A 27,517-nucleotide genomic window follows, 5' to 3' on the forward strand; every position below is an offset into this window, starting at 1 on the left:
TTAGTAGTAGTAGAGGTAAAAGTAGTAGTAGTTGTAGAATAGTGACCATTAGAGTATATATAAGATTATAACATGTCTTCCGATTGCTACATTTAAAGGTTTTCTGTTCGTGGGTTAATATTTTCTTTTCATTTCTGCTCGTCTTTTTTTTTTTTTTTTTTTTTTTTTTTTTTTTTTGCCTTTTCGTTGCTTTCAGAAGTCCAACTATATTTTTTTATGTAATTTTCTTCATCTATATTCTTCTTAATCTCCTCCTCTTAATTCCTCCTTCTCCTTCCTCTTCTGTCCCTTTTAGTATTCCTTTTAGCTCACTTTTTCCTTTTCACTTCACTAGTGAAAGTCACACCGACAAACTCGTAAGAAGTCTAGGACAGGCTTAAAATGTTTAAAATAACAAAAGAAAGTGAACTAACGAAAATAATATAGTTCTCAATCTAGATTTAAAAAATTGTAGGCTCCCCGATTTCTTGATAAACGAAGGCAAATTATTCCAACGTTTGGGCCCCGAGACAGTAGAGGCCCTGAGCCCAGAGTGAGTTCTGGCCCCCACCATGCGAAGGGTGTTGCTAAATTAGAAGGTGTTCAACGTCGGGCAACACAGATGCTCTCTTCCTTGTGCATCAAACCTTACGACGAAAGACTTTCATCTGTTCTCCCTTGGGATACATCGCCTCCGAGGAAAAGATCGAATGTTTAAAAATACTCAATGGCTTTGTGACATATCGAAATTCAATGACCTATGACACGTTTTGGGAATACGAGAAACACTGGCACAAAACTGAAGTGTAAACATATACATTTAGACTGCACCAAATTTACTTCTCCAACGTTGTAGTGCGAGAATGGAATAAGCTCCCACCCTCAGTGGTCCAATGAAACACGACTGACTCCTTTAAAAACAAGCTCGACCGACACTTCCTTCAACTTAATATTAACTAAAGTAAAAATGGAAAGTCTTGGTGGCATTTGACTAATATAATGTAACGTAGGCTTAATCAGAAGTTGGTGTAACATTATTATTATTATTATTATTATTATTATTATTATTATTATTATTATTATTATTATTATTATTATTATTATTATTATTATTGTTGTTATTATTATCATTATTATTATTTTTTTTATTACTATTTATTATTATTATTATTATTATTATTATTATTATTATTATTATTATTATTATTATTATTATTATTATTATTATTATTATTATTATTATTATTATTAATAGTAGAAGTATTATTATTATTATTAGTTTTTTTTTTTTTCACAAGAGCCACTATGACTCAGCTTTCGGGCGCCCTAAAACAACTATCGTAACCCTCACAAAATCGGGTTCCACTTCAAGATGAAGCATTCACTTAGGTTGCAAAGCACTGGCCGAGCTCACAACTCGAATTACCTTTGATTATGGTATGCAGTGACGGAGGGGCTGACCCATCTTTGCGTTATGGAGCACGTGAGCCCCTCCATCATTGCACACGTCATTATCGTGGAATCCCCGCAAAACTAACTTGCACTAGTCACCCATGAATGTCTCGAACGTGGACCCGTTTACTGTGCTGGATCGGAGGAGTTGCTTGGAGAGGAGGCGGGAAGGGCAACGTCAACGGCGGTGCCTCCCACTTGCAAGATGATCACCACGTAGGTCAGCACTGTGTTGACGAGCTGCAAGGGAAAGGGACGGGTGAGAGAGAGAGAGAGAGAGAGAGAGAGAGAGAGAGAGAGAGAGAGAGAGAGAGAGAGAGAGAGAGAGAGAGAGAGAGAGAGAGAGAGAGAGAGAGAGAGAATTAAAACACGATTTGCTCAAAACTCTAAAAATGAACCTGCCCCCTTTACACCGTAGGCCGTGTGTGTAGAGCGAGGAAAACAGCGGTACTCACCCCGAGGAAGGAGGCGTAGTCCAGGCGGTACCAGCCACACATGTCGAAGGCCAGGTGGTGCGACAGCCGCCCCATCAGCTGGTGCACCTGCCGGACAGACCCGAGTCACCCCGCCACTCGTGCACTCACCCCCGACTCACGCATTCATCGCTCACTTACTGATATTCATACCTAACAACTCATGCGTCTTTGTGTCAAAACTTTGGATTCGTGCAAAGAAAGGAGACAGTGTGTAAAATGCTGTGAACATGATTGGAGCTGTTATCGCTGTTATTTTATATTATTATTATTATTATTATTGTTATTTGTGATTATTGTCACTATTACTATTATCATTAATTTAATGATACTATTGACGATTATTATGTCAAAAAGGGTCGTAGTAGTGTTAGTAGTAGTTGTAGTAGTAATAGTCGTTGTAATAATCACATTGGTGGTATTGTTTTCATGGATATTATTGAAATATTTAATGGATCAATAGGGTCAAGGTGTACGCAGTCTATATAATCGTTATCAGGCTGTCAAGAATTGTTCGCTTCGTGTAATGTGGGTGTGCAGGGCGTTCCTTGGGTACGGAGTGTTTGCCCAGGGCGGCGCCGGGCGTGAGGGGGGACGGCCGAGCCCCGCCAGGAATTTGACCATGACACACACACGTGCCAGGAACGTCAGCACAACATTGATTTTTCCCCTTTGAGGGGACACTCAGACATTATTTTAAGCTCGGTAGAGTTGTTGTTGGTGTGTGTCTGAATTGGCTCTCGCCAAGGGAAGGGAAGAGTTTCTTGCTGCCCAGCCCTCGCACAACATTTCCTAGGACAAAGATGACCTCCTAAGTTTCATCACAGCATGGTTGTGTCAGGCACTTCCTTGCACTAGTGGGGCAAGTGTCTCAATTTTGAATTATATTTCCCCTTTCTTTTTACCGTTTTCCAGTCTTCTTTGTCTCCTGCAGTAGTCTGCTGGTGTGTGCACGTGACGCTGGCCAGCCAGACGCTGAGCCTTGGCGGTTCACAGGCGGCAGGAACAGGCTTGCACACCCTCGCTGCCGTATTAACAGTTCCAGGGTTGTCAAAATGTTTGGGGCATTTTCACCTTGAACACACGAGTAGCTGCCTTACCCTTGAATACGTATACTGTTCCATCAAGTGTGGCTGCACCATGCCGTCACGGCTTAAATATACATGATTTCAAGGCCACCATGTACTTTTCTCTGCACGGCTGCGTCACCACACAACACAAAACACAGAGATGCACACAAACCTTTATGTTGAAACTGTGAAGGTGACTTTTGACCGCCAGGTCTCTCAGTAGTCCTTCAGCCGTGCTGGCCTGAAATGAGACGTAGAATTTGTTGAAGTATTGTTAAGCTATCGAAATGTCCAATTGAAAAGAAACACGATGAAGTGTTGGATTCGTTCTCGACCACCACCTGTCGGACGGCGCCCACCTGCCTGACGAAGGCCTGTCCCAGGTGGCAGAACCTGTCCACGCTGTAGTAAGCCAGGCACAGAATGACGACCGTGCTGCCGCCCATAAACATGCCCCTGAGAAGGGCGTAGGGGCAGGCGACGCCCACCAGCAGCTCCATGGAGACCACCGGGAAGAAGCAGCGTCCAAAACAAACAAAAAACAAAAACAAAAACAAAACAAAAGCAGTACAAAAGAACACAAAACAGAGATGCACACAAACCTTTATGTTGAAGCTGTGGATGTGGCCGTTGACCCCCAGGTCTCTCAGGAGTCCTTCAGCCTTGCTGGCCTGAAATGTAACACAGAGTTTGTGGAAGTGCTGTTAAACCTTCAAAATGTTCAAATGATAACAAACACAATGAAGTGCTAGATGCGATCTCGACCACCACGTGTCGGGCGGCGCCCACCTGGTTGACGAAGGTCTGGCCCAGGTGGCAGAACATGGCCACGCTGTAGAAAGACACGCAGAGAACGATGAACGTGTTGACGCTCTTTAACATGCCTCTGAGAAGGGCGTAGGGGCAGGCGACGGCCAGGAGGACTGTAATCAGCGCCTTCATGGTGACCACCGGGAAGAAGCAGCGCGCCGCGGCCTCCCTCTGCAGCTCCACCTGTGGGAAGGGATTCACGTTGTGGCGGTGTGCATGGACCTGCGGGCTAAGGAGGCCGTGCGAGTCCTGACGGCGATGAAACACTGTAGTCGGTTTCACGAGAGGTGGCGGGGACATTCCTTCAGGGATGGGCTCGCGGACTTGGCATCATTGCTTGGGTGATGATCTCGGCGCCCTTAATTGCCTGTTGTTAACTTTAAAAGATTAAAGTTCATTGGGGAGGCGGTGGCTGAGTGGTTAGCGTGCCGGTCCCGCATTTGCCTGGGTTCGAATCCACCGCTACCACCTGGGATTTTTCAGTCACCGCCGAGTGGCCTAAGACTACCCACATGCTGTCCTGAAGACCAGCCATCAACCCGGGCTCTAGAAAAGGTTCTGCAAGTGACATCAAGAATGAGCTCCGGTGGGCAGCATGAGCCAATAATAATGGCGCCACTGTAAACAATTGCCTGCGCCATGACGGGATCGGGCCGACCATCAGGCCCCTATGGAATAGCCTACCGGCGCTTTATCCACACGAAAAAAACAAAAAAAAAACAAAAAACTGCGGCCAATTTTGTTTGACGTGGCCTGGCCTGCTATGTCTCGCCTTCTGCTACTTCTTTAAATCAGCACTCTTAGTATATAACTGTACTTATTCTTGTAACCACTTCCTTATTGCCATTTATTACTCACAAATAATGTAAATATATTTCAGGATTATGCTGCACCATGAAGGAGAAGGTTGGTTGCCTCAGGCCATTGTTCACAGTGTGTCTAGGCAGCATCGCTACACGTTACCGCTAAGTCAGGACTAAAAATATAGCCTACCCAGAAATCTGACAGTAAATGAGTTAATGAATGACACTGTGTCACTGTAGTAGCAGGAAAGGCAGAGAAAGTCTGGCCTAACAGGCCTTTCAAACATATCAAGCTCTTCCGCCGCTGGTTGCTGTCCGTTTACGTGCAGTTCCGACTTACTTCTGTTAGGAATGTCTTTTCAGATTTATCTGTAATAGTTTAAAAGCCAACTACTGATTAATAGAGATATTATTGCAATAGTCTGTATCGCTGCAGTCTACTACCTTACAACTCAAAAACGGTTTAGGTAGGAAAAGCTACAAAGTCAATTTCATGCACGTTAGAACAAGTCAAGAATAGGCGCGCCTAACATCACCAAATGTGGGGTACAAACTTAGCGGAGGACTTTTTGGGCAGCCAGAGCTGGTAATGGGCTAAAGTTCGGATATTAGACAATGAAGGCGCAGTACCGTCAGCTAAGCAATGATGCCAGGTCCGCGAGTCCATCCCTAAAGGAATATCCCGCCAGCTCTCGTGAAACCAACTATAGCTGTTGGTGTTGCTCAGTCACTTGCCGTGCCCAGCACCGTTCTCTCGCTCCGTACCTCCCGGATGACGACGTCGAGGTCACGCAGCTTCAGCATCGCCGCCTCCAGGTCGCTCTCACTCTTGAAGGCTCCGTCGCTGGCGAGGACCATGGAGAGCGTGGCCACCGTGGCCTCCGTGGCGGTCACCAGGCGGCGGCCCAGGAGGTCGCACACCATAGAGAACACTACGTCGGGTAAAATGACGTCCATGATGAAGAAAATGCTAAGAGGCAAGACGATCACAGCTATAGCTACATAGCCCATCCGGGCTGTCATGTATGTTGTGAAGATTATATTTCCGATTCCACCAAACATGATCAGCTGAGTCTTTGGTTTGTAGTACCAGCGGTGCGAGTGTGGCGGGGAGACTCCCGTCACCTTGGACAGGTCGTGCAGGAGCCTGGCCAGCCCGGCGCTACGCACACCCACGACAACGGGAGTCAGGCACAGGCTTATAGAAAAGAACATGCCGCTGGTGGTGTACGCGATGGTGCCCACATCCTGCAAAGGGTTATGTGCATAAAACTGCATGCTGCCAGAAAGCCAAGCTGCCTGTACCAGGAATGCAAAGAGGGACCACAGGCATAGCGGGAGACTAAATGTGGGCAGGTCACTCGTGGCGGACATCCTGAAGGGGAAGCAGCCGTGCACCTGCATGGCGGCCACCACCACGCGCCACGGGAACAGCGTGGAGGAGGTGTCCGGCGGCAGCATCTTGGCGAGGTGAAGGGGCTTCCGACCCCGTGCCGCTGTCCTGCCTTGTTGATCTGTATAGCCCGGGCAGAGGAGCGTCTTCCTGGGACAGCGTGAGGAGTGAGTCGGTACCTGCCTGCAGCGCAGAGGTCGCCGCCAGAGTGGCCTGACTGACGGCCATTGAGCGGCGAGCTACTGGCACCTACCTCTCGCTGCCTCGTGTTTGTCTTGCGTAAGTCACTCAGTCGCCCGTCCTCCCTCCTGTGTGTCTCAAGAAGATTACTACAAGAGAGAGAGAGAGAGAGAGAGAGAGAGAGAGAGAGAGAGAGAGAGAGAGAACCCTTTGTGTATCATTTTTTGACCTATTTGGCATGGGGCTTCGTGGTGCAGTTGTTAGCACACTCGGCGCACAACTGAGAGAGCCCGGGTTCGATTCCCGGGCGGAGTGGAAAAAAATTGGGCGGCTTTTCCGATACCCTACGCCCCTGTCCACCCAGCAGTGAATGGGTACCAGGTATCAATCGGGGGTTGTGTCCCGTCTCCTGGGATCTGCTGTCTTCTCCTATAGGAAGGAGAGAAAAGTGAGGAGGGGGAGGGGGAGAGTTTGTGCTTATGAACGTGATAGCGATAGTGAGGGGAGGTCTGAGGCAAGGAAGGGAGGAGGAGGAGGAGAAGGAAAAGAGAAGGAGGAGGAGGAGGAGGAAGAGGAGGTAATATTGAAACATGTACGAGCAGGCAGCGGAAAGCCTTTTATCAATCCGTCAATCACACGAGTGGCTTGCAGAAAGGATGAAGGGACTATTTTACGTACTCAGGAATACGTTCAGTTCACTCCTGATCCAGTAAAGTTACGGCCAATTCGGTATTTTTAAAGGAGTTGATTGTTTCCGCATTACCGAGCTTGTTCAGGTACTTAAAGACTTGTATCAGGTCTCCCTGCAATCGTCTATTTTGCAACGTGAAGAGGTTGAGTCGCTCTTCGTAAGGTTGCGTCATGAATTGGGGAGGCGGTAGACGAGTGGTTAGCCGCGTCCGGGAGATCCAGGAGGGACGAGGAGGAGGAGGAAGATAAAAGATGTAATAATTGGAAGGCAAGGTAATGGGTGGATAAGTGAATAGAAGTGGAGATGGATGAAAGTATGGAAATGGGGATGTAAGATGAAGGATGAAAAGAGGGTGAAATTAAGGAATGGATGGCGGAAAGTGGATGCAATGAATGAATGAATGGAGACTTTAAGTGATGAGATAAATATGTAAATGTGGGGGCAAGAGACGAAAGCGAATGAAGTGGTTGAGGAATGGACAGAGTGAAGGGCGAATGTACAGGCAGGAGATAATACTGGTTGAAGAAATGGTCGAGGGAAGTGAAGGGATAGATAAATGGAAGGGAATCGAAGTGTTATCCATTGTGTTGGCGCTATGGATTATTGGGAAGGGAAGAGAGAACAGATCAGGTAAGGGAGGGAGGGGAGGGAAGGGCAAGGGAGGTAAATGGGAGGGAGGGGAGAGGGAAGTATTGGTTGCGAGTAATGTGTTGCTGTGTTGCTATGGTGGTGTGTTGTGTGTTGGGGGAAGGGGAGGAGAGTTGAGGAGGGAGGGAGGGGAGGAAAGGGGGAGTTAAAAGGAGGGAAATGGGGGAGAGGGGAGGATAAGGGAAGATCGAGGGGATGGATACATGTTGTCCTGTTTGTAAGGGAGGAAACATTTGAAACATTTGAAACATTTGAAACATTTTATTATACTTGCAATTTGTATACATTGGTTGATATAACATAGATTTGTTGTGCAAGTAGCCCATAGGAAGCTAGAGCTTTTGGGGCAACAATTGGTCGGTATTTATAAGTTTTTTTTCTTTTTCTGGACATGTACAGCACTAAACTTTCTGGCCCAAGTAACATTAGATAAAGTATTCAAAATAATAATGTAACAATACTAGTATTACTAGTAAAAAGACAATAATGATAATAATAATGAAATAATAATGATAATGATGATAATAATAATGATTAACAATGATAATAATAATAATAATAATAATAATAATAATAATAATAATAATAATAATAATAATAATAATAAAAGTAATAATGATAATATATCACCTCTGTTTATGTTCTTCTCTAATAACATCATAATAATAATAATACATATCATTATTATAATGATGATACACAGCAGTTGTACTACTAATAATACAATGACAACAATAATAATAATGGTAATAATACTCATAATAATAACAATAATAATAATAATAATAATAATAATAATAATAATAATAATAATAATAATAATAAGTGAAAATAATAGTAATAGTAATAATAATAGTAAAAGTAGTGATAATAATAATAATAATAATAATAATAATAATAATAATAATAATAATAATAATAATAATAATAATAATAATAATAATAATAATAATAATAATAATAATAATAATAATAATAATAATAATAATAATAATAAAAGTAATAATGATAATATATCACCTCTGTTTATGTTCTTCTCTAATAACATCATAATAATAATAATACCTATCATTATTATAATGATGATGATGATACACAGCAGTTGTACTACTAATAATAGAATGACAACAATAATAATAATGGTAATAATACTCATAATAATAACAATAATAATAATAATAATAATAATAATAATAATAATAATAATGATAATAATAATAATAATAATAATAATAATAATAATAATAATAATAATGATAATAATAATAATAATAATAATAATAATAATAATAATAATAATAATAATAATGATAATAATAATAATAATAATAATGATAATAATAATAATAATAATAATAATAATAATAATAATAATAATAATAATAATAGTGTTAATAATAATTAATAGTAAACATAATGCATTATATACATACATAATGACATTGAATAAGAGATATATGCAGCTTTTATTGTACGGATAGTATATATTTTTAGATGATTTTTAAAAGAATTTAGGTTTGGAAGGAGTTTTATGTGTTGAGGTATTGAGTTCCATAGTTTGGGGCCACTGCATGACAGGGAGTGTTGATGTAGGCATAGGGCGTGTGGAGGTACATTTAGATTGTGGCTGGTACGAGTGTGATAGTTATGGTTGGGTTGCAGTCACATAGTATGTTCACTTTTTGTTTTATACATATAAATACCCATATGGAGTTTATTTAAATTGAAAAGTGTTAAAGTATTTGTTTCCGTAAAGAGTGGTAGTGTGTGTGCGTAATATTCGCTGTTTGTAATAATTCTTATTATGGAGAGGTAGGGACCAGAAGGGAGGGAATGGAGGAAGGGGGAAGGAGAGGGGAAGAGGAAGGAGAGGAAAGGGAGAGGGAGGGAGGGAGGGAGGGAGGATAGTTAGCTAAAGGGTATGAGTAATATTGTCCTTTTAACAGACAGACAGACAGACATAGAGACAGACAAACCCAGTTAAAGAAAGCTACCGTGTGTTCGTGTGTGTGTGTGTGTGTGTGTGTGTGTGTGTGTGTGTGTGTGTGTGTGTGTGTGTGGGCCCGGTTCGTTAGTTTAAGTGAGGAGACCCGAAATGAGTCGGATCCGGCGAATTTTCGTCGCGACTTCTGGTCAAGCTCGAGCAAAAACTACTGCAGCCAGGAAGGCGTGCTTGGTGCCAAATGAAAGCTCTATTAATACAGATTAATAATCAGAAAAAAATGGAAAGCACTAAATAAATTAAAAAGTTATAAGCAAAAAACTAGGATGTCCAAATCTCGGCAAAAGGGTCGAAAAACAGGCTATTTTGTGACGGCTCGACAACAAACGTGGAATCGAGCTATCATAATATCCTTCGAGCTGGTCAAACTACATTGCCAAGAGGGGCTACATGCCAAATTACAGCCTTCTAGAGGCAATAGCAATGCCACACTAGACAAAAACGGCAAAGTGTCCGGAGTTCGTCAAAATCGCTCTCAAAAGGGTTTACGTTTCGAGCTCTAGCGACGAGACTACTGGGAGTAGGGAAATGTTATGTTATTATTATTATTATTACTATTATTATTATTATTATTATTACTACATTATTATTATTATTATTTTTATTATTAGTATTAGTAGTATTAGTAGTAGTCCTCCCAAAACTGACCTATCTTTCGGCCACCTCTTTGGATTCTTTTTAGGAGCAGTGAGTAGCGGGCTTTTTTTTTCATTAATGTTTGCTTTTTGTGTGCCCTTGAACTGTCTCCTTTGCTGTAAAAAAAAAAAAAAAAAAAAAAGTAGTAGTAGTTGTAGAATAGTGACCATTAGAGTATATATAAGATTATAACATGTCTTCCGATTGCTACATTTAAAGGTTTTCTGTTCGTGGGTTAATATTTTCTTATCATTTCTGCTCGTCTTTTTTTTCTTTTTTTTTTTTGCCTTTTCGTTGTTTTCAGAAGTCCAACTTTTTTTTTATGTAATTTTCTTCATCTTTATTCTTCTTAATCTCCTCCTCTTAATTCCTCCTTCTCCTTCCTCTTCTGTCCCTTTTAGTATTCCTTTTAGCTCACTTTTTCCTTTTCACTTCACTAGTGAAAGTCACACCGACAAACTCGTAAGAAGTCTAGGACAGGCTTAAAATGTTTAAAATGGCAAAAGAAAGTGAGCTAACGAAAATAATATAGTTCTCGATCTTGATTTTAAAATTTGTAGGCTCCCCGATTTCTTGATAAACGAAGGCAAATTATTCCAACGTTTGAGCCCCGAGACAGTAGTGGCCCTGAGCCCAGAGTGAGTTCTGGCCCCCACCATGCGAAGGGTGTTGCTAAATTAGAAGGTGTTCAACGTTGGGCAACACAGATGCTCTCTTCCTTGTGCATCAAACCTTACGACGAAAGACTTTCATCTGTTCTCCCTTGGGATACATCGCCTCCGAGGAAAAGATCGAATGTTTAAAAATACTCAATGGCTTTGTGACATATCGAAATTCAATGACCTATGACACGTTTTGGGAATACGAGAAATACTGGCACAAAACTGAAGTGTAAACATATACATTTAGACTGCACCAAATTTACTTCTCCAACGTTGTAGTGCGAGAATGGAATAAGCTCCCACCCTCAGTGGTCCAATGAAACACGACTGACTCCTTTAAAAACAAGCTCGACCGACGCTTCCTTCAACTTAATATTAACTAAAGTAAAAATGGAAAGTCTTGGTGGCATTTGACTAATATAATGTAACGTAGGCTTAATCAGAAGTTGGTGTAACATTATTATTATTATTATTATTATTATTATTATTATTATTATTATTATTATTATTATTATTATTATTATTATTATTATTGTTGTTGTTATTATTATTATTGTTGTTGTTATTATTATCATTATTATTATTATTTTTATTACTATTTATTATTATTATTATTATTATTATTATTATTATTATTATTATTATTATTATTATTATTATTGTTGTTATTATTATCATTATTATTATTATTTTTATTACTATTTATTATTATTATTATTATTATTATTATTATTATTATTATTATTATTATTATTATTATTATTATTATTATTATTATTATTATTATTATTATTATTATTATTATTATTATTATTATTATTATTATTATTATTATTATTATTAATAGTAGAAGTATTATTAGTACTAGTAGTCTTTTTTTTTTTTTTTTTTTCACAAGAACCACTATGACTCGGCTTTCGGGCGCCCTAAAACAACTATCGTAACCCTCACAAAATCGGGTTCCACTTCAAGATGAAGCATTCACTTAGGTTGCAAAGCACTGGCCGAGCTCACAACTCGAATTACCTTTGATTATGGTGGGCAGTGACGGAGGGGCTGACCCATCTTTGCGTTATGGAGCACGTGAGCCCCTCCATCATTTCACACCTCATTATCGTGCAATCCCCGCAAAACTAACTTGCACTAGTCACCCATGAATGTCTCGAACGTGGACCCGTTTACTGTGCTGGATCGGAGGAGTTGCTTGGAGAGGAGGCGGGAAGGGCAACGTCAACGGCGGTGCCTCCCACTTGCAAGATGATCACCACGTAGGTCAGCACCGTGTTGACGAGCTGCAAGGGAAAGGGACGGGTGAGAGAGAGAGAGAGAGAGAGAGAGAGAGAGAGAGAGTTAAAACACGATTTGCTCAAAACTCTAAAAATGGACCTGCCCCCTTTACACCGTAGGCCGTGTGTGTAGAGGGAGGAAAACAGCGGTACTCACCCCGAGGAAGGAGGCGTAGTCCAGGCGGTACCAGCCACACATGTCGAAGGCCAGGTGGTGCGACAGCCGCCCCATCAGCTGGTGCACCTGCCGGACAGACCCGAGTCACCCCGCCACTCGTGCACTCACCCCCGACTCACGCATTCATCGCTCACTTACTGATATTCATACCTAACAACTCATGCGTCTTTGTGTCAAAACTTTGGATTCGTGCAAAGAAAGGAGACAGTGTGTAAAATGCTGTGAACATGATTGGAGCTGTTATCGCTGTTATTTTATATTATTATTATTATTATTATTATTATTATTATTATTATTATTATTATTATTATTATTATTTGTGATTATTGTCACTATTACTATTATCATTAATTTAATGATACTATTGACGATTATTATGTCAAAAAGGGTCGTAATAGTGTTAGTAGTAGTAGTAGTAGTAGTAATAGTCGTTGTAATAATCACATTGGTGGTATTGTTTTCATGGATATTATTGAAATATTTAATGGATCAATAGGGTCAAGGTGTACGCAGTCTATATAATCGTTATCAGGCTGTCAAGAATTGTTCGCTTCGTGTAATGTGGGTGTGCAGGGCGTCCCTTGGGTACGCTGTGTTTGCCCAGGGCGGCGCCGCGCGTGAGGGGGGGGGACGGCCGGGAGCCCCGCCAGGAATTTGAACATGACACACACACGTGCCAGGAACGTCAGCACAACATTGATTTTTCCCCTTTGAGGGGACACTCAGACATTATTTTAAGCTCGGTAGAGTTGTTGTTGGTGTGTCTGAATTGGCTCTCGCCAAGGGAAGGGAAGAGTTTCTTGCTGCCCAGCCTTCGCACAACATTTCCTAGGACAAAGATGACCTCCTAAGTTTCATCACAGCATGGTTGTGTCAGGCAGTTCCTTGCACTAGTGTCTCAATTTTGAATTATATTTCCCCTTTCTTTTTACCGTTTTCCAGTCTTCTTTGTCTCCTGCAGTAGTCTGCTGGTGTGTGCACGTGACGCTGGCCAGCCAGACGCTGAGCCTTGGCGGGTCACACAGGCGGCAGGAACAGGCTTGCACACCCTCGCTGCCGTATTAACAGTTCCAGGGTTGTCAAAATGTTTGGGGCATTTTCACCTTGAACACACGAGTAGCTGCCTTACCCTTGAATACGTATACTGTTCCATCAAGTGTGGCTGCACCATGCCGTCACGGCTTAAATATACATGATTTCAAGGCCACCATGTACTTTTCTCTGCACGGCTGCGTCACCACACAACACAAAACACAGAGATGCACACAAACCTTTACGTTGAAACTGTGAAGGTGACTTTTGACCGCCAGGTCTCTCAGTAGTCCTTCAGCCGTGCTGGCCTGAAATGAGACATAGAATTTGTTGAAGTATTGTTAAGCTATCGAAATGTCCAATTGAAAAGAAACACGATGAAGTGTTGGATTCGTTCTCGACCACCACCTGTCGGACGGCGCCCACCTGCCTGACGAAGGCCTGTCCCAGGTGGCAGAACCTGTCCACGCTGTAGTAAGCCAGGCACAGAATGACGACCGTGCTGCCGCCCATAAACATGCCCCTGAGAAGGGCGTAGGGGCAGGCGACGCCCACCAGCAGCTTCATGGTGACCACCGGGAAGAAGCAGCGTCCAAAATAAACAAAAAACAAAAACAAAAACAAAACAAAAGCAGTACAAAACAACACAAAACAGAGATGCACACAAACCTTTATGTTGAAGCTGTGGATGTGGCCGTTGACCGCCAGGTCTCTCAGGAGTCCTTCAGCCGTGCTGGCCTGAAATGTAACACAGAGTTTGTGGAAGTACTGTTAAACCTTCAAAATGTTCAAATGATAACAAACACAATGAAGTGCTAGATGCGATCTCGACCACCACGTGTCGGGCGGCGCCCACCTGGTTGACGAAGGTCTGGCCCAGGTGGCAGAACATGGCCACGCTGTAGAAAGACACGCAGAGAACGATGAACGTGTTGACGCTCTTTGACATGCCCCTGAGAAGGGCGTAGGGGCAGGCGACGGCCAGGGGGACTGTAATCAGCGCCTTCATGGTGACCACCGGGAAGAAGCAGCGCGCCGCGGCCTCCCTCTGCAGCTCCACCTGTGGGAAGGGATTCACGTTGTGGTGGTGTGCATGGACCTGCGGGCTAAGGAGGCCGTGCGAGTCCTGACAGTGATGAAATACTGTAGTCGGTTTCACGAGAGGTGGCGGGGACATTCCTTCAGGGATGGGCTCGCGGACTTGGCATCATTGCTTGGGTGATGATCTCGGCGCCTCTCATTGCCTGTTGTTAACTTTAAAAGATTAAAGTTCATTGGGGAGGCGGTGGCTGAGTGGATAGCGTGCCGGCCCCGCATTCGCAGCTTTGTCCACAATGCGGGTTCGAATCCACCGCTGCCACCTGGGATTTTTCAGTCACCGCCGAGTGGCCTAAGACTACCCACATGCTGTCCTGAAGACCAGCCATCAACCCGGGCTCTAGAAAAGGTTCTGCAAGTGAAATCAAGAATGAGCTCCGGTGGGCAGCATGAGCCAGTAATAATGGCGCCACTGTAAACAATTGCCTGCGCCATGACGGGCTCGGGCCGACCATCAGGCCCCTATGGAATAGCCTACCGGCGCTTTATCCACACGAAAAAAACAAAAAAAAAACAAAAAACTGCGGCCAATTTTGTTTGACGTGGCCTGGCCTGCTATGTCTCGCCTTCTGCTACATCTTTAAATCAGCACTCTTAGTATATAACTGTACTTATTCTTGTAATCACTTCCTTATTGCCATTTATTACTCACAAATAATGTAAATATATTTCAGGATTATGCTGCACCATGAAGGAGAAGGTTGGTTGCCTCAGGCCATTGTTCACAGTGTGTCTAGGCAGCATCGCTACACGTTACCGCTAAGTCAGGACTAAAAATATAGCCTACCCAGAAATCTGACAGTAAATGAGTTAATGAATGACACTGTGTCACTGTAGTAGCAGGAAAGGCAGAGAAAGTCTGGCCTAACAGGCCTTTCAAACATATCAAGCTCTTCCGCCGCTGGTTGCTGTCCGTTTACGTGCAGTTCCGACTTACTTCTGTTAGGAATGTCTTTTCAGATTTATCTGTAATAGTTTAAAAGCCAACTAGTGATTAATAGAGATATTATTGCAATAGTCTGTATCGCTGCAGTCTACTACCTTACAACTCAAAAACGGTTTCGGTAGGAAAAGCTACAAAGTCAATTTCATGCACGTTAGAACAAGTCAAGAATAGGCGCACCTAACATCACCAAATGTGGGGTACAAACTTAGCGGAGGACTTTTTGGGCAGCCAGAGCTGGTAATGGGCTAAAGTTCGGATATTAGACAATGAAGGCGCAGTACCGTCACCTAAGCAATGATGCCAAGTCCGCGAGTCCATCCCTAAAGGAATATCCCGCCAGCTCTCGTGAAACCAACTATAGCTGTCGGTGTTGTTCAGTCACTTGCCGTGCCCAGCACCGTTCTCTCGCTCCGTACCTCCCGGATGACGACGTCGAGGTCACGCAGCTTCAGCATCGCCGCCTCCAGGTCGCTCTCACTCTTGAAGGATCCGTCGCTGGCGAGGACCATGGAGAGCGTGGCCACCGTGGCCTCCGTGGCGGTCACCAGGCGGCGGCCCAGGAGGCCGCACACCATAGAGAACACTATGTCGGGTAAAATGACGTCCATGATGAAGAGAATGCTAAGAGGCAAGAAGATCACAGCTGTAGCTACATAGCCCATCTGGGCTGCCATGTATACTGAGAAGATTATATTTCCGATTCCACCAAACATGATCAGCTGAGTCTTTGGTTTGCAGTACCAGCGGTGCGAGTGTGGCGGGGAGACTCCCGTCACCTTGGACAGGTCGTGCAGGAGCCTGGCCAGCCCGGCGCTCCGCACACCCACGACAACGGGAGTCAGGCACAGGCTTATAGAAAAGAACATGCCGCTGGTGGTGTACGCGATGGTGCCCACATCCTGCAAAGGGTTATGTGCATAAAACTGCATGCTGCCAGAAAGCCAAGCTGCCCGTACAAGGAATGCAAAGAGTGCCCACAGGCATAGCGGGAGACTAAATGTGGGCAGGTCACTCGTGGCGGACATCCTGAAGGGGAAGCAGCCGTGCACCTGCATGGCGGCCACCACCACGCGCCACGGGAACAGCGTGGAGGAGGTGTCCGGCGGCAGCATCTTGGCGAGGTGAAGGGGCTTCCGACCCCGTGCCGCTGTCCTGCCTTGTTGATCTATATAGCGCGGCAGAGGAGCGTCTTCCTGGGACAGCGTGAGGAGTGAGTCGGTGCCTGCCTGTGTCGAGTCAGCAGCGCAGAGGTCGCCGCCAGAGTGGCCTGACTGACGGTCATTGAGCGGCGAGCTACTGGCACCTACCTCTCGCTGCCTCGTGTTTGTCTTGCGTAAGTCACTCAGTCGCGCGTCCTCCCTCCTCTGTGTCTCAAGAAGGTTACTACAAGAGAGAGAGAGAGAGAGAGAGAGAGAGAGAGAGAGAGAGAGAGAGAGAGAGAGAGAGAGAGAACCCTTTGTGTATCATTTTTTTACCTATTTGGCATAGGGCTTCGTGGTGCAGTTGTTAGCATACTCGGCGCACAACCGAGAGAGCCCGGGCTCGATTCCCGGGCGGAGTGGAAAAAAATTGGGCGGCTTTTCCGATACCCTACGCCCCTGTCCACCCAGCAGTGAATGGGTACCAGGTATCAATCGGGGGTTGTGTCCCGTCTCCTAGGATCTGTTGTCTTCTCCTACAGGAAGGAGAGAAAAGTGAGGAGGGGGAGGGGGAGAGTTTGTGCTTATGAACGTGATAGCGATAGTGAGGGGAGGTCTGGGGCAAGGAAGGGAGGAGGAGGAGGAGAAGGAGAAGAGAAGGAGGAGGAGGAGGAGGAGGTAATATTGAAACATGTACGAGCAGGCAGCGGAAAGCCTTTTATCAATCCGTCAATCACAGGAGTGGCTGCAGAAAGGATGAAGGGACTATTTTACGTACTCAGGAATACGTTCAGTTCACTCCCGACCCGGTAAAGTTACGGCCAATGCGGTATTTTTAAAGGAGTTGATTGTTTCCGCATTACCGAGCTTGTTCAGGTACTTAAAGACTTGTATCAGGTCTCCCTGCAATCGTCTATTTTGCAACGTGAAGAGGTTGAGTCGCTCTTCGTAAGGTTGCGTCATCAATTGGGGAGGCGGTAGACGAGTGGTTAGCCGCGTCCGGGAGATCCAGGAGGGACGAGGAGGAGGAGGAAGATAAAAGATGGAATAATTGGAAGGCAAGGTAATGGGTGGATAAGTGAATAGAAGTGGAGATGGATGAAAGTATGGAAATGGGGATGTAAGATGAAGGATGAAAAGAGGCTGAAATTAAGGAATGGATGGCGGAAAGTGGATGCGATGAATGAATGAATAGAGAATTTAAGTGATGAGATAAATATATAAATGTGGGAGGAAGAGACGAAAGCGAATGAAGTGGTTGAGGAATGGACAGAGTGAAGGGCGAATGTACAGGCAGGAGATAATACTGGTTGAAGAAATGGTCGAGGGAAGTGAAGGGATAGATAAATGGAAGGGAATCGAAGTGTTATCCATTGTGTTGGCGCTATGGATTATTGGGAAGGGAAGAGAGAACAGATCAGGTAAGGGAGGGAGGGGAGGGAAGGGCAAGGGAGGTAAATGGGAGGGAGGGGAGAGGGAAGTATTGGTTGCGAGTAATGTGTTGCTGTGTTGCTATGGTGGTGTGTTGTGTGTTGGGGGAAGGGGAGGAGAGTTGAGGAGGGAGGGAGGGGAGGAAAGGGGGAGTTAAAAGGAGGGAAATGGGGGAGAGGGGAGGATAAGGGAAGATCGAGGGGATGGATACAAGTTGTCCTGTTTTTAAGGGAGGAAACATTTGAAACATTTGAAACATTTGAAACATTTTATTATACTTGCAATTTGTATACATTGGTTGATATAACATAGATTTGTTGTGCAAGTAGCCCATAGGAAGCTAGAGCTTTTGGGGCAACAATTGGTAGGTATTTATAATTTTCTTTTTCTTTTTCTGGACATGTACAGCACTAAACTTTCTGGCCCAAGTCACATTAGATAAAGTATTCAAAATAATAATGTAACAATACTAGTATTATTAGTAAAAAGACAATAATGATAATAATAATGAAATAATAATGATAATGATGATAATAATAATGATTAACAATGATAATAATAATAATAATAATAATAAAAGTAATAATGATAATATATCACCTCTGTTTATGTTCTTCTCTAATAACATCATAATAATAATAATACCTATCATTATTATAATGATGATGATGATACACAGCAGTTGTACTACTAATAATACAATGACAACAATAATAATAATTGTAATAATACTCATAATAATAACAATAATAATAATAATGATAATAATAATAATAATAATAAAAATAATAATAATAATGATAATAATAATAATAATAATAATAATAATAATAATAATAATGATAATGATAATAATAATAATAATAATAATAATAATAATAATAATAGTGTTAATAATAATTAATAGTAAACATAATGCATTATATACATACATAATGACATTGAATTAGAGATATATGCAGCTTTTATTGTACGGATAGTATATATTTTTTTAGATGATTTTTAAAAGAATTTAGGTTTGGAAGGAGTTTTATGTGTTGAGGTATTGAGTTCCATAGTTTGGGGCCACTGCATGACAGGGAGTGTTGATGTAGGCATAGGGCGTGTGGAGGTACATTTAGATTGTGGCTGGTACGAGTGTGATAGTTATGGTTGGGTTGCAGTCACATAGTATGTTCACTTTTTGTTTTATACATATAAATACCCATATGAAGTTTATTTAAATTGAAAAGTGTTAAAGTATTTGTTTCCGTAAAGAGTGGTACTGTGTGTGCGTAATATTCGCTGTTTGTAATAATTCTTATTATGGAGAGGTAGGGACCAGAAGGGAGGGAATGGAGGAAGGGGGAAGGAGAGGGGAAGAGGAAGGAGAGGAAAGGGAGGGAGGGAGGGAGGATAGTTAGCTAGAGGGTATGAGTAATATTGTCCTTTTAACAGACAGACAGACAGACATATAGACAGACAAACCCAGTTAAAGAAAGCTACCGTGTGTTCGTGTGTGTGTGTGTGTGTGTGTGTGTGTGTGTGTGTGTGTGTGTGTGTGTGTGTGTGTGGGTGGGTGTGGGTGGGTGTGGGTGTGTGGTGTGTGTGTGTGTGTGTGTGTGTGTGTGTGTGTGTGTGTGTGTGTGTGTGTGTGTGTGTGTGTGTGTGTGTGTGTGTGTGTGTGGGCCCGGTTCGTTAGTTTAAGTGAGGAGACCCGAAATGAGTCTGATCCGGCGAATTTTCGTCGCGACTTCTGGTCAAGCTCGAGCAAAAACTACTGCAGCCAGGAAGGCGTGCTTGGTGGCAAATGAAAGCTCTATTAATACAGATTAATAATCAGAAAAAAATGGAAAGCACTAAATAAATTAAAAAGTTATAAGCAAAAAACTAGGATGTCCAAATCTCGGCAAAAGGGTCGAAAAACAGGCTATTTTGTGACGGCTCGACGACAAACGTGGAATCGAGCTATCATAATATCCTTCGAGCTGGTCAAACTACATTGCCAAGAGGGGCTACATGCCAAATTACAGCCTTCTAGAGGCAATAGCAATGCCACACTAGACAAAAACGGCAAAGTGTCTGGAGTTCGTCAAAATCGCTCTCAAAAGGGTTTACGTTTCGAGCTCTAGCGACGAGACTACTGGGAGTAGGGAAATGTTATGTTATTATTATTATTATTATTATTATTATTATTATTATTATTATTATTACATTATTATTATTATTATTTTTATTATTAGTATTAGTAGTATTAGTAGTAGTAGAGGTAAAAGTAGTAGTAGTTGTAGAATAGTGACCATTAGAGTATATATAAGATTATAACATGTCTTCCGATTGCTACATTTAAAGGTTTTCTGTTCGTGGGTTAATATTTTCTTATCATTTCTGCTCGTCTTTTTTTTTTTTTTTTTTTGCCTTTTCGTTGTTTGCAGAAGTCCAACTTTTTTTTTTATGTAATTTTCTTCATCTTTATTCTTCTTAATCTCCTCCTCTTAATTCCTCCTTCTCCTTCCTCTTCTGTCCCTTTTAGTATTCCTTTTAGCTCACTTTTTCCTTTTCACTTCACTAGTGAAAGTCACACCGACAAACTCATAAGAAGTCTAGGACAGGCTTAAAATGTTTAAAATAACAAAAGAAAGTGAGCTAACGAAAATAATATAGTTCTCAATCTAGATTTTAAAATTTGTAGGCTCCCCGATTTCTTGATAAACGAAGGCAAATTATTCCAACGTTTGGGCCCCGAGACAGTAGAGGCCCTGAGCCCAGAGTGAGTTCTGGCCCCCACCATGCGAAGGGTGTTGCTAAATTAGAAGGTGTTCAACGTCGGGCAACACAGATGCTCTCTTCCTTGTGCATCAAACCTTACGACGAAAGACTTTCATCTGTTCTCCCTTGGGATACATCGCCTCCGAGGAAAAGATCGAATGTTTAAAAATACTCAATGGCTTTGTGACATATCGAAATTCAATGACCTATGACACGTTTTGGGAATACGAGAAACACTGGCACAAAACTGAAGTGTAAACATATACATTTAGACTGCACCAAATTTACTTCTCCAACGTTGTAGTGCGAGAATGGAATAAGCTCCCACCCTCAGTGGTCCAATGAAACACGACTGACTCCTTTAAAAACAAGCTCGACCGACGCTTCCTTCAACTTAATATTAACTAAAGTAAAAATGGAAAGTCTTGGTGGCATTTGACTAATATAATGTAACGTAGGCTTAATCAGAAGTTGGTGTAACATTATTATTATTATTATTATTATTATTATTATTATTATTATTATTATTATTATTATTATTATTATTATTATTATTATTATTATTATTATTATTGTTGTTGTTATTATTATTATTATTATTATTATTATTATTATTATTAATAGTAGAAGTATTATTATTGGTAGTACTTTTTTTTTTTTTTCACAAGAGCCACTATGACTCAGCTTTCGGGCGCCCTAAAACAACTATCGTAACCCTCACAAAATCGGGTTCCACTTCAAGATGAAGCATTCACTTAGGTTGCAAAGCACTGGCCGAGCTCACAACTCGAATTACCTTTGATTATGGTATGCAGTGACGGAGGGGCTGACCCATCTTTGCGTTATGGAGCACGTGAGCCCCTCCATCATTTCACACCTCATTATCGTGCAATCCCCGCAAAACTAACTTGCACTAGTCACCCATGAATGTCTCGAACGTGGACCCGTTTACTGTGCTGGATCGGAGGAGTTGCTTGGAGAGGAGGCGGGAAGGGCAACGTCAACGGCGGTGCCTCCCACTTGCAAGATGATCACCACGTAGGTCAGCACTGTGTTGACGAGCTGCAAGGGAAAGGGACGGGTGAGAGAGAGAGAGAGAGAGTTAAAACACGATTTGCTCAAAACTCTAAAAATGGACCTGCCCCCTTTACACCGTAGGCCGTGTGTGTAGAGGGAGGAAAACAGCGGTACTCACCCCGAGGAAGGAGGCGTAGTCCAGGCGGTACCAGCCACACATGTCGAAGGCCAGGTGGTGCGACAGCCGCCCCATCAGCTGGTGCACCTGCCGGACAGACCCGAGTCACCCCGCCACTCGTGCACTCACCCCCGACTCACGCATTCATCGCTCACTTACTGATATTCATACCTAACAACTCATGCGTCTTTGTGTCAAAACTTTGGATTCGTGCAAAGCAAGGAGACAGTGTGTAAAATGCTGTGAACATGATTGGAGCTGTTATTGCTGTTATTTTATATTATTATTATTATTATTATTATTGTTATTTGTGATTATTGTCACTATTACTATTACCATTAATTTAATGATACTATTGACGATTATTATGTCAAAAAGGGTCGTAGTAGTGTTAGTAGTAGTAGTAGTAGTAGTAATAGTCGTTGTAATAATCACATTGGTGGTATTGTTTTCATGGATATTATTGAAATATTTAATGGATCAATAGGGTCAAGGTGTACGCAGTCTATATAATCGTTATCAGGCTGTCAAGAATTGTTCGCTTCGTGTAATGTGGGTGTGCAGGGCGTCCCTTGGGTACGCTGTGTTTGCCCAGGGCGGCGCCGCGCGTGAGGGGGGGGGGACGGCCGGGAGCCCCGCCAGGAATTTGAACATGACACACACACGTGCCAGGAACGTCAGCACAACATTGATTTTTCCCCTTTGAGGGGACACTCAGACATTATTTTAAGCTCGGTAGAGTTGTTGTTGGTGTGTGTCTGAATTGGCTCTCGCCAAGGGAAGGGAAGAGTTTCTTGCTGCCCAGCCTTCGCACAACATTTCCTAGGACAAAGATGACCTCCTAAGTTTCATCACAGCATGGTTGTGTCAGGCAGTTCCTTGCACTAGTGGGACAAGTGTCTCAATTTTGAATTATATTTCCCCTTTCTTTTTACCGTTTTCCAGTCTTCTTTGTCTCCTGCAGTAGTCTGCTGGTGTGTGCACGTGACGCTGGCCAGCCAGACGCTGAGCCTTGGCGGGTCACACAGGCGGCAGGAACAGGCTTGCACACCCTCGCTGCCGTATTAACAGTTCCAGGGTTGTCAAAATGTTTGGGGCATTTTCACCTTGAACACACGAGTAGCTGCCTTACCCTTGAATACGTATACTGTTCCATCAAGTGTGGCTGCACCATGCCGTCACGGCTTAAATATACATGATTTCAAGGCCACCATGTACTTTTCTCTGCACGGCTGCGTCACCACACAACACAAAACACAGAGATTCACACAAACCTTTACGTTGAAACTGTGAAGGTGACTTTTGACCGTCAGGTCTCTCAGTAGTCCTTCAGCCGTGCTGGCCTGAAATGAGACATAGAATTTGTTGAAGTATTGTTAAGCTATCGAAATGTCCAATTGAAAAGAAACACGATGAAGTGTTGGATTCGTTCTCGACCACCACCTGTCGGACGGCGCCCACCTGCCTGACGAAGGCCTGTCCCAGGTGGCAGAACCTGTCCACGCTGTAGTAAGCCAGGCACAGAATGACGACCGTGCTGCCGCCCATAAACATGCCCCTGAGAAGGGCGTAGGGGCAGGCGACGCCCACCAGCAGCTCCATGGTGACCACCGGGAAGAAGGAGCGTCCAAAACAAACAAAAAACAAAAACAAAAACAAAACAAAAGCATTACAAAAGAACACAAAACAGAGATGCACACAAACCTTTATGTTGAAGCTGTGGATGTGGCTGTTGACCGCCAGGTCTCTCAGGAGTCCTTCAGCCTTGCTGGCCTGAAATGTAACACAGAGTTTGTGGAAGTACTGTTAAACCTTCAAAATGTTCAAATGATAACAAACACAATGAAGTGCTAGATGCGATCTCGACCACCACGTGTCGGGCGGCGCCCACCTGGTTGACGAAGGTCTGGCCCAGGTGGCAGAACATGGCCACGCTGTAGAAAGACACGCAGAGAACGATGAACGTGTCGACGCTCTTTGACATGCCCCTGAGAAGGGCGTAGGGGCAGGCGACGGCCAGGGGGACTGTAATCAGCGCCTTCATGGTGACCACCGGGAAGAAGCAGCGCGCCGCGGCCTCCCTCTGCAGCTCCACCTGTGGGAAGGGATTCACGTTGTGGCGGTGTGCATGGACCTGCGGGCTAAGGAGGCCGTGCGAGTCCTGACGGCGATGAAACACTGTAGTCGGTTTCACGAGAGGTGGCGGGGACATTCCTTCAGGGATGGGCTCGCGGACTTGGCATCATTGCTTGGGTGATGATCTCGGCGCCTCTCATTGCCTGTTGTTAACTTTAAAAGATTAAAGTTCATTGGGGAGGCGGTGGCTGAGTGGTTAGCGTGCCGGCCCCGCATTCGCAGCTTTGTCCACAATGCGGGTTCGAATGCACCGCTACCACCTGGGATTTTTCAGTCACCGCCGAGTGGCCTAAGACTACCCACATGCTGTCCTGAAGACCAGCCATCAACCCGGGCTCTAGAAAAGGTTCTGCAAGTGAAATCAAGAATGAGCTCCGGTGGGCAGCATGAGCCAGTAATAATGGCGCCACTGTAAACAATTGCCTGCGCCATGACGGGCTCGGGCCGACCATCAGGCCCCTATGGAATAGCCTACCGGCGCTATAGGCCACACGAAAAAAAAAAAAAAAAAAAAAACTGCGGCCAATTTTGTTTGACGTGGCCTGGCCTGCTATGTCTCGCCTTCTGCTACTTCTTTAAATCAGCACTCTTAGTATATAACTGTACTTATTCTTGTAATCACTTCCTTATTGCCATTTATTACTCACAAATAATGTAAATATATTTCAGGATTATGGTGCACCATGAAGGAGAAGGTTGGTTGCCTCAGGCCATTGTTCACAGTGTGTCTAGGCAGCATCGCTACACGTTACCGCTAAGTCAGGACTAAAAATATAGCCTACCCAGAAATCTGACAGTAAATGAGTTAATGAATGACACTGTGTCACTGTAGTAGCAGGAAAGGCAGAGAAAGTCTGGCCTAACAGGCCTTTCAAACATATCAAGCTCTTCCGCCGCTGGTTGCTGTCCGTTTACGTGCAGTTCCGACTTACTTCTGTTAGGAATGTCTTTTCAGATTTATCTGTAATAGTTTAAAAGCCAACTACTGATTAATAGAGATATTATTGCAATAGTCTGTATCGCTGCAGCCTATTACCTTACAACTCAAAAACGGTTTAGGTAGGAAAAGCTACAAAGTCAATTTCATGCACGTTAGAACAAGTCAAGAATAGGCGCGCCTAACATCACCAAATGTGGGGTACAAACTTAGCGGAGGACTTTTTGGGCAGCCAGAGCTGGTAATGGGCTAAAGTTCGGATATTAGACAATGAAGGCGCAGTGCCGTCAGCTAAGCAATGATGCCAGGTCCGCGAGTCCATCCCTAAAGGAATATCCCGCCAGCTCTCGTGAAACCAACTATAGCTGTTGGTGTTGTTCAGTCACTTGCCGTGCCCAGCACCGTTCTCTCGCTCCGTACCTCCCGGATGACGACGTCGAGGTCACGCAGCTTCAGCATCGCCGCCTCCAGGTCGCTCTCACTCTTGAAGGCTCCGTCGCTGGCAAGGACCATGGAGAGCGTGGCCACCGTGGCCTCCGTGGCGGTCACCAGGCGGCGGCCCAGGAGGTCGCACACCATAGAGAACACTACGTCGGGTAAAATGACGTCCATGATGAAGAAAATGCTAAGAGGCAAGACGATCACAGCTATAGCTACATAGCCCATCCGGGCTACCATGTATGTTGTGAAGATTATATTTCCGATTCCACCAAACATGATCAGCTGAGTCTTTGGTTTGCAGTACCAGCGGTGCGAGTGTGGCGGGGAGACTCCCGTCACCTTGGACAGGTCGTGCAGGAGCCTGGCCAGCCCGGCGCTCTTCACACCCACGACAACGGGAGTCAGGCACTGGCTTATAGAAAAGAACATGCCGCTGGTGGTGTACGCGATGGTGCCCACATCCTGCAAAGGGTTATGTGCATAAAACTGCATGCTGCCAGAAAGCCAAGCTGCCCGTACAAGGAATGCAAAGAGTGCCCACAGGCATAGCGGGAGACTAAATGTGGGCAGGTCACTCGTGGCGGACATCCTGAAGGGGAAGCAGCCGTGCACCTGCATGGCGGCCACCACCACGCGCCACGGGAACAGCGTGGAGGAGGTGTCCGGCGGCAGCATCTTGGCGAGGTGAAGGGGCTTCCGACCCCGTGCCGCTGTCCTGCCTTGTTGATCTATATAGCGCGGGCAGAGGAGCGTCTTCCTGGGACAGCGTGAGGAGTGAGTCGGTGCCTGCATGCAGCGCAGAGGTCGCCGCCAGAGTGGCCTGACTGACGGCCATTGAGCGGCGAGCTACTGGAACCTACCTCTCGCTGCCTCGTGTTTGTCTTGCGTAAGTCACTCAGTCGCCCGTCCTCCCTCCTGTGTGTCTCAAGAAGATTACTACAAGAGAGAGAGAGAGAGAGAGAGAGAGAGAGAGAGAGAGAGAGAGAGAGAGAGAGAGAGAGAGAGAACCCTTTGTGTATCATTTTTTGAACTATTTGGCATGGGGCCTCGTGGTGCAGTTGTTAGCACACTCGGCGCACAACTGAGAGAGCCCGGGTTCGATTCCCGGGCGGAGTGGAAAAAAATTGGGCGGCTTTTCCGATACCCTACGCCCCTGTCCACCCAGCAGTGAATGGGTACCAGGTATCAATCGGGGGTTGTGTCCCGTCTCCTGGGATCTGCTGTCTTCTCCTATAGGAAGGAGAGAAAAGTGAGGAGGGGGAGGGGGAGAGTTTGTGCTTATGAACGTGATAGCGATAGTGAGGGGAGGTCTGGGGCAAGGGAGGGAGGAGGAGGAGGAGAAGGAGAAGAGAAGGAGGAGGAGGAGGAGGAGGAGGAAGAGGAGGTAATATTGAAACATGTACGAGCAGGCAGCGGAAAGCCTTTTATCAATCCGTTAATCACAGGAGTGGCTTGCAGAAAGGATGAAGGGACTATTTTACGTACTCAGGAATACGTTCAGTTCACTCCCGACCCGGTAAAGTTACGGCCAATGCGGTATTTTTAAAGGAGTTGATTGTTTCCGCATTACCGAGCTTGTTCAGGTACTTAAAGACTTGAGTAGTAGGTAATGGTGACAGTGACGGGACCAAAATAATTCGCAAGCATAATCAAGAATTTGCAGCCAAAAAAAAATGACGTCGAAAAATTTTGTACGTCGAATTTCCCGGCCGGCCGTGCGGCCAGTCAGCCGGGCGGCCAGTCAGCCGTGCGGCCAGCCAGCCGCGCGGGCAGCCAGCCGCCGAGGGGACCTCCCCACTACCCAACCGGGGAGTGGTCACAAACCTACCCAAAAGTGACCATTCCCCCCCCCACCCCCCACCCACCCACCCCACCCCAAACACCCACCACCTTCCACGCCATCGTGTCTCCCCGGAGGCCTGAGCGTCACCCTCCTGCCGGGGATTGGTTAGGGGCGTCCTTTCGCGCCGTGCCGGGGCGTCGCCCTCCTGCCGGGGATCGGTTAGCGCGAGCGGTGACGTGTTCGGGGGATCGGTTAGGGGCGTCCTTTCGCGCCGTGCCGGGGCGTCACCCTCCTGCCGGGGGATCGGTCCTTTCGCACCGTGCCGGGGCGTCACCCTCCTGCCGGGGATCGGTTAGCGCGAGCGGTGA

General features: G+C 44.6%; 1 protein-coding gene across 2 annotated transcripts in view; it reads right to left on the minus strand.

Moving 5' to 3' along the window:
- Nucleotides 1–4,652: 4,652 nt before the first annotated feature.
- LOC126988220 (uncharacterized) overlaps nucleotides 4,653–27,517 on the minus strand; it is a 55,554-nt gene continuing 32,689 nt past the window's right edge. Inside the window, exon 2 of one of the 2 annotated variants that reach the window (XM_050846234.1) lies at nucleotides 4,653–5,352. In XM_050846234.1, the coding sequence (XP_050702191.1) occupies nucleotides 5,311–5,352 (42 nt within the window). In that variant the 3' untranslated portion in view covers nucleotides 4,653–5,310. Of the gene's footprint in view, nucleotides 5,353–24,856; nucleotides 25,346–27,517 lie in introns of those variants that run through there. The other variant, XM_050846233.1, reaches the window with a different exon arrangement.

Source organism: Eriocheir sinensis, chromosome 68 (assembly GCF_024679095.1).
Source record: "Eriocheir sinensis breed Jianghai 21 chromosome 68, ASM2467909v1, whole genome shotgun sequence".
NCBI classification, from domain to species: domain Eukaryota; kingdom Metazoa; phylum Arthropoda; class Malacostraca; order Decapoda; family Varunidae; genus Eriocheir; species Eriocheir sinensis.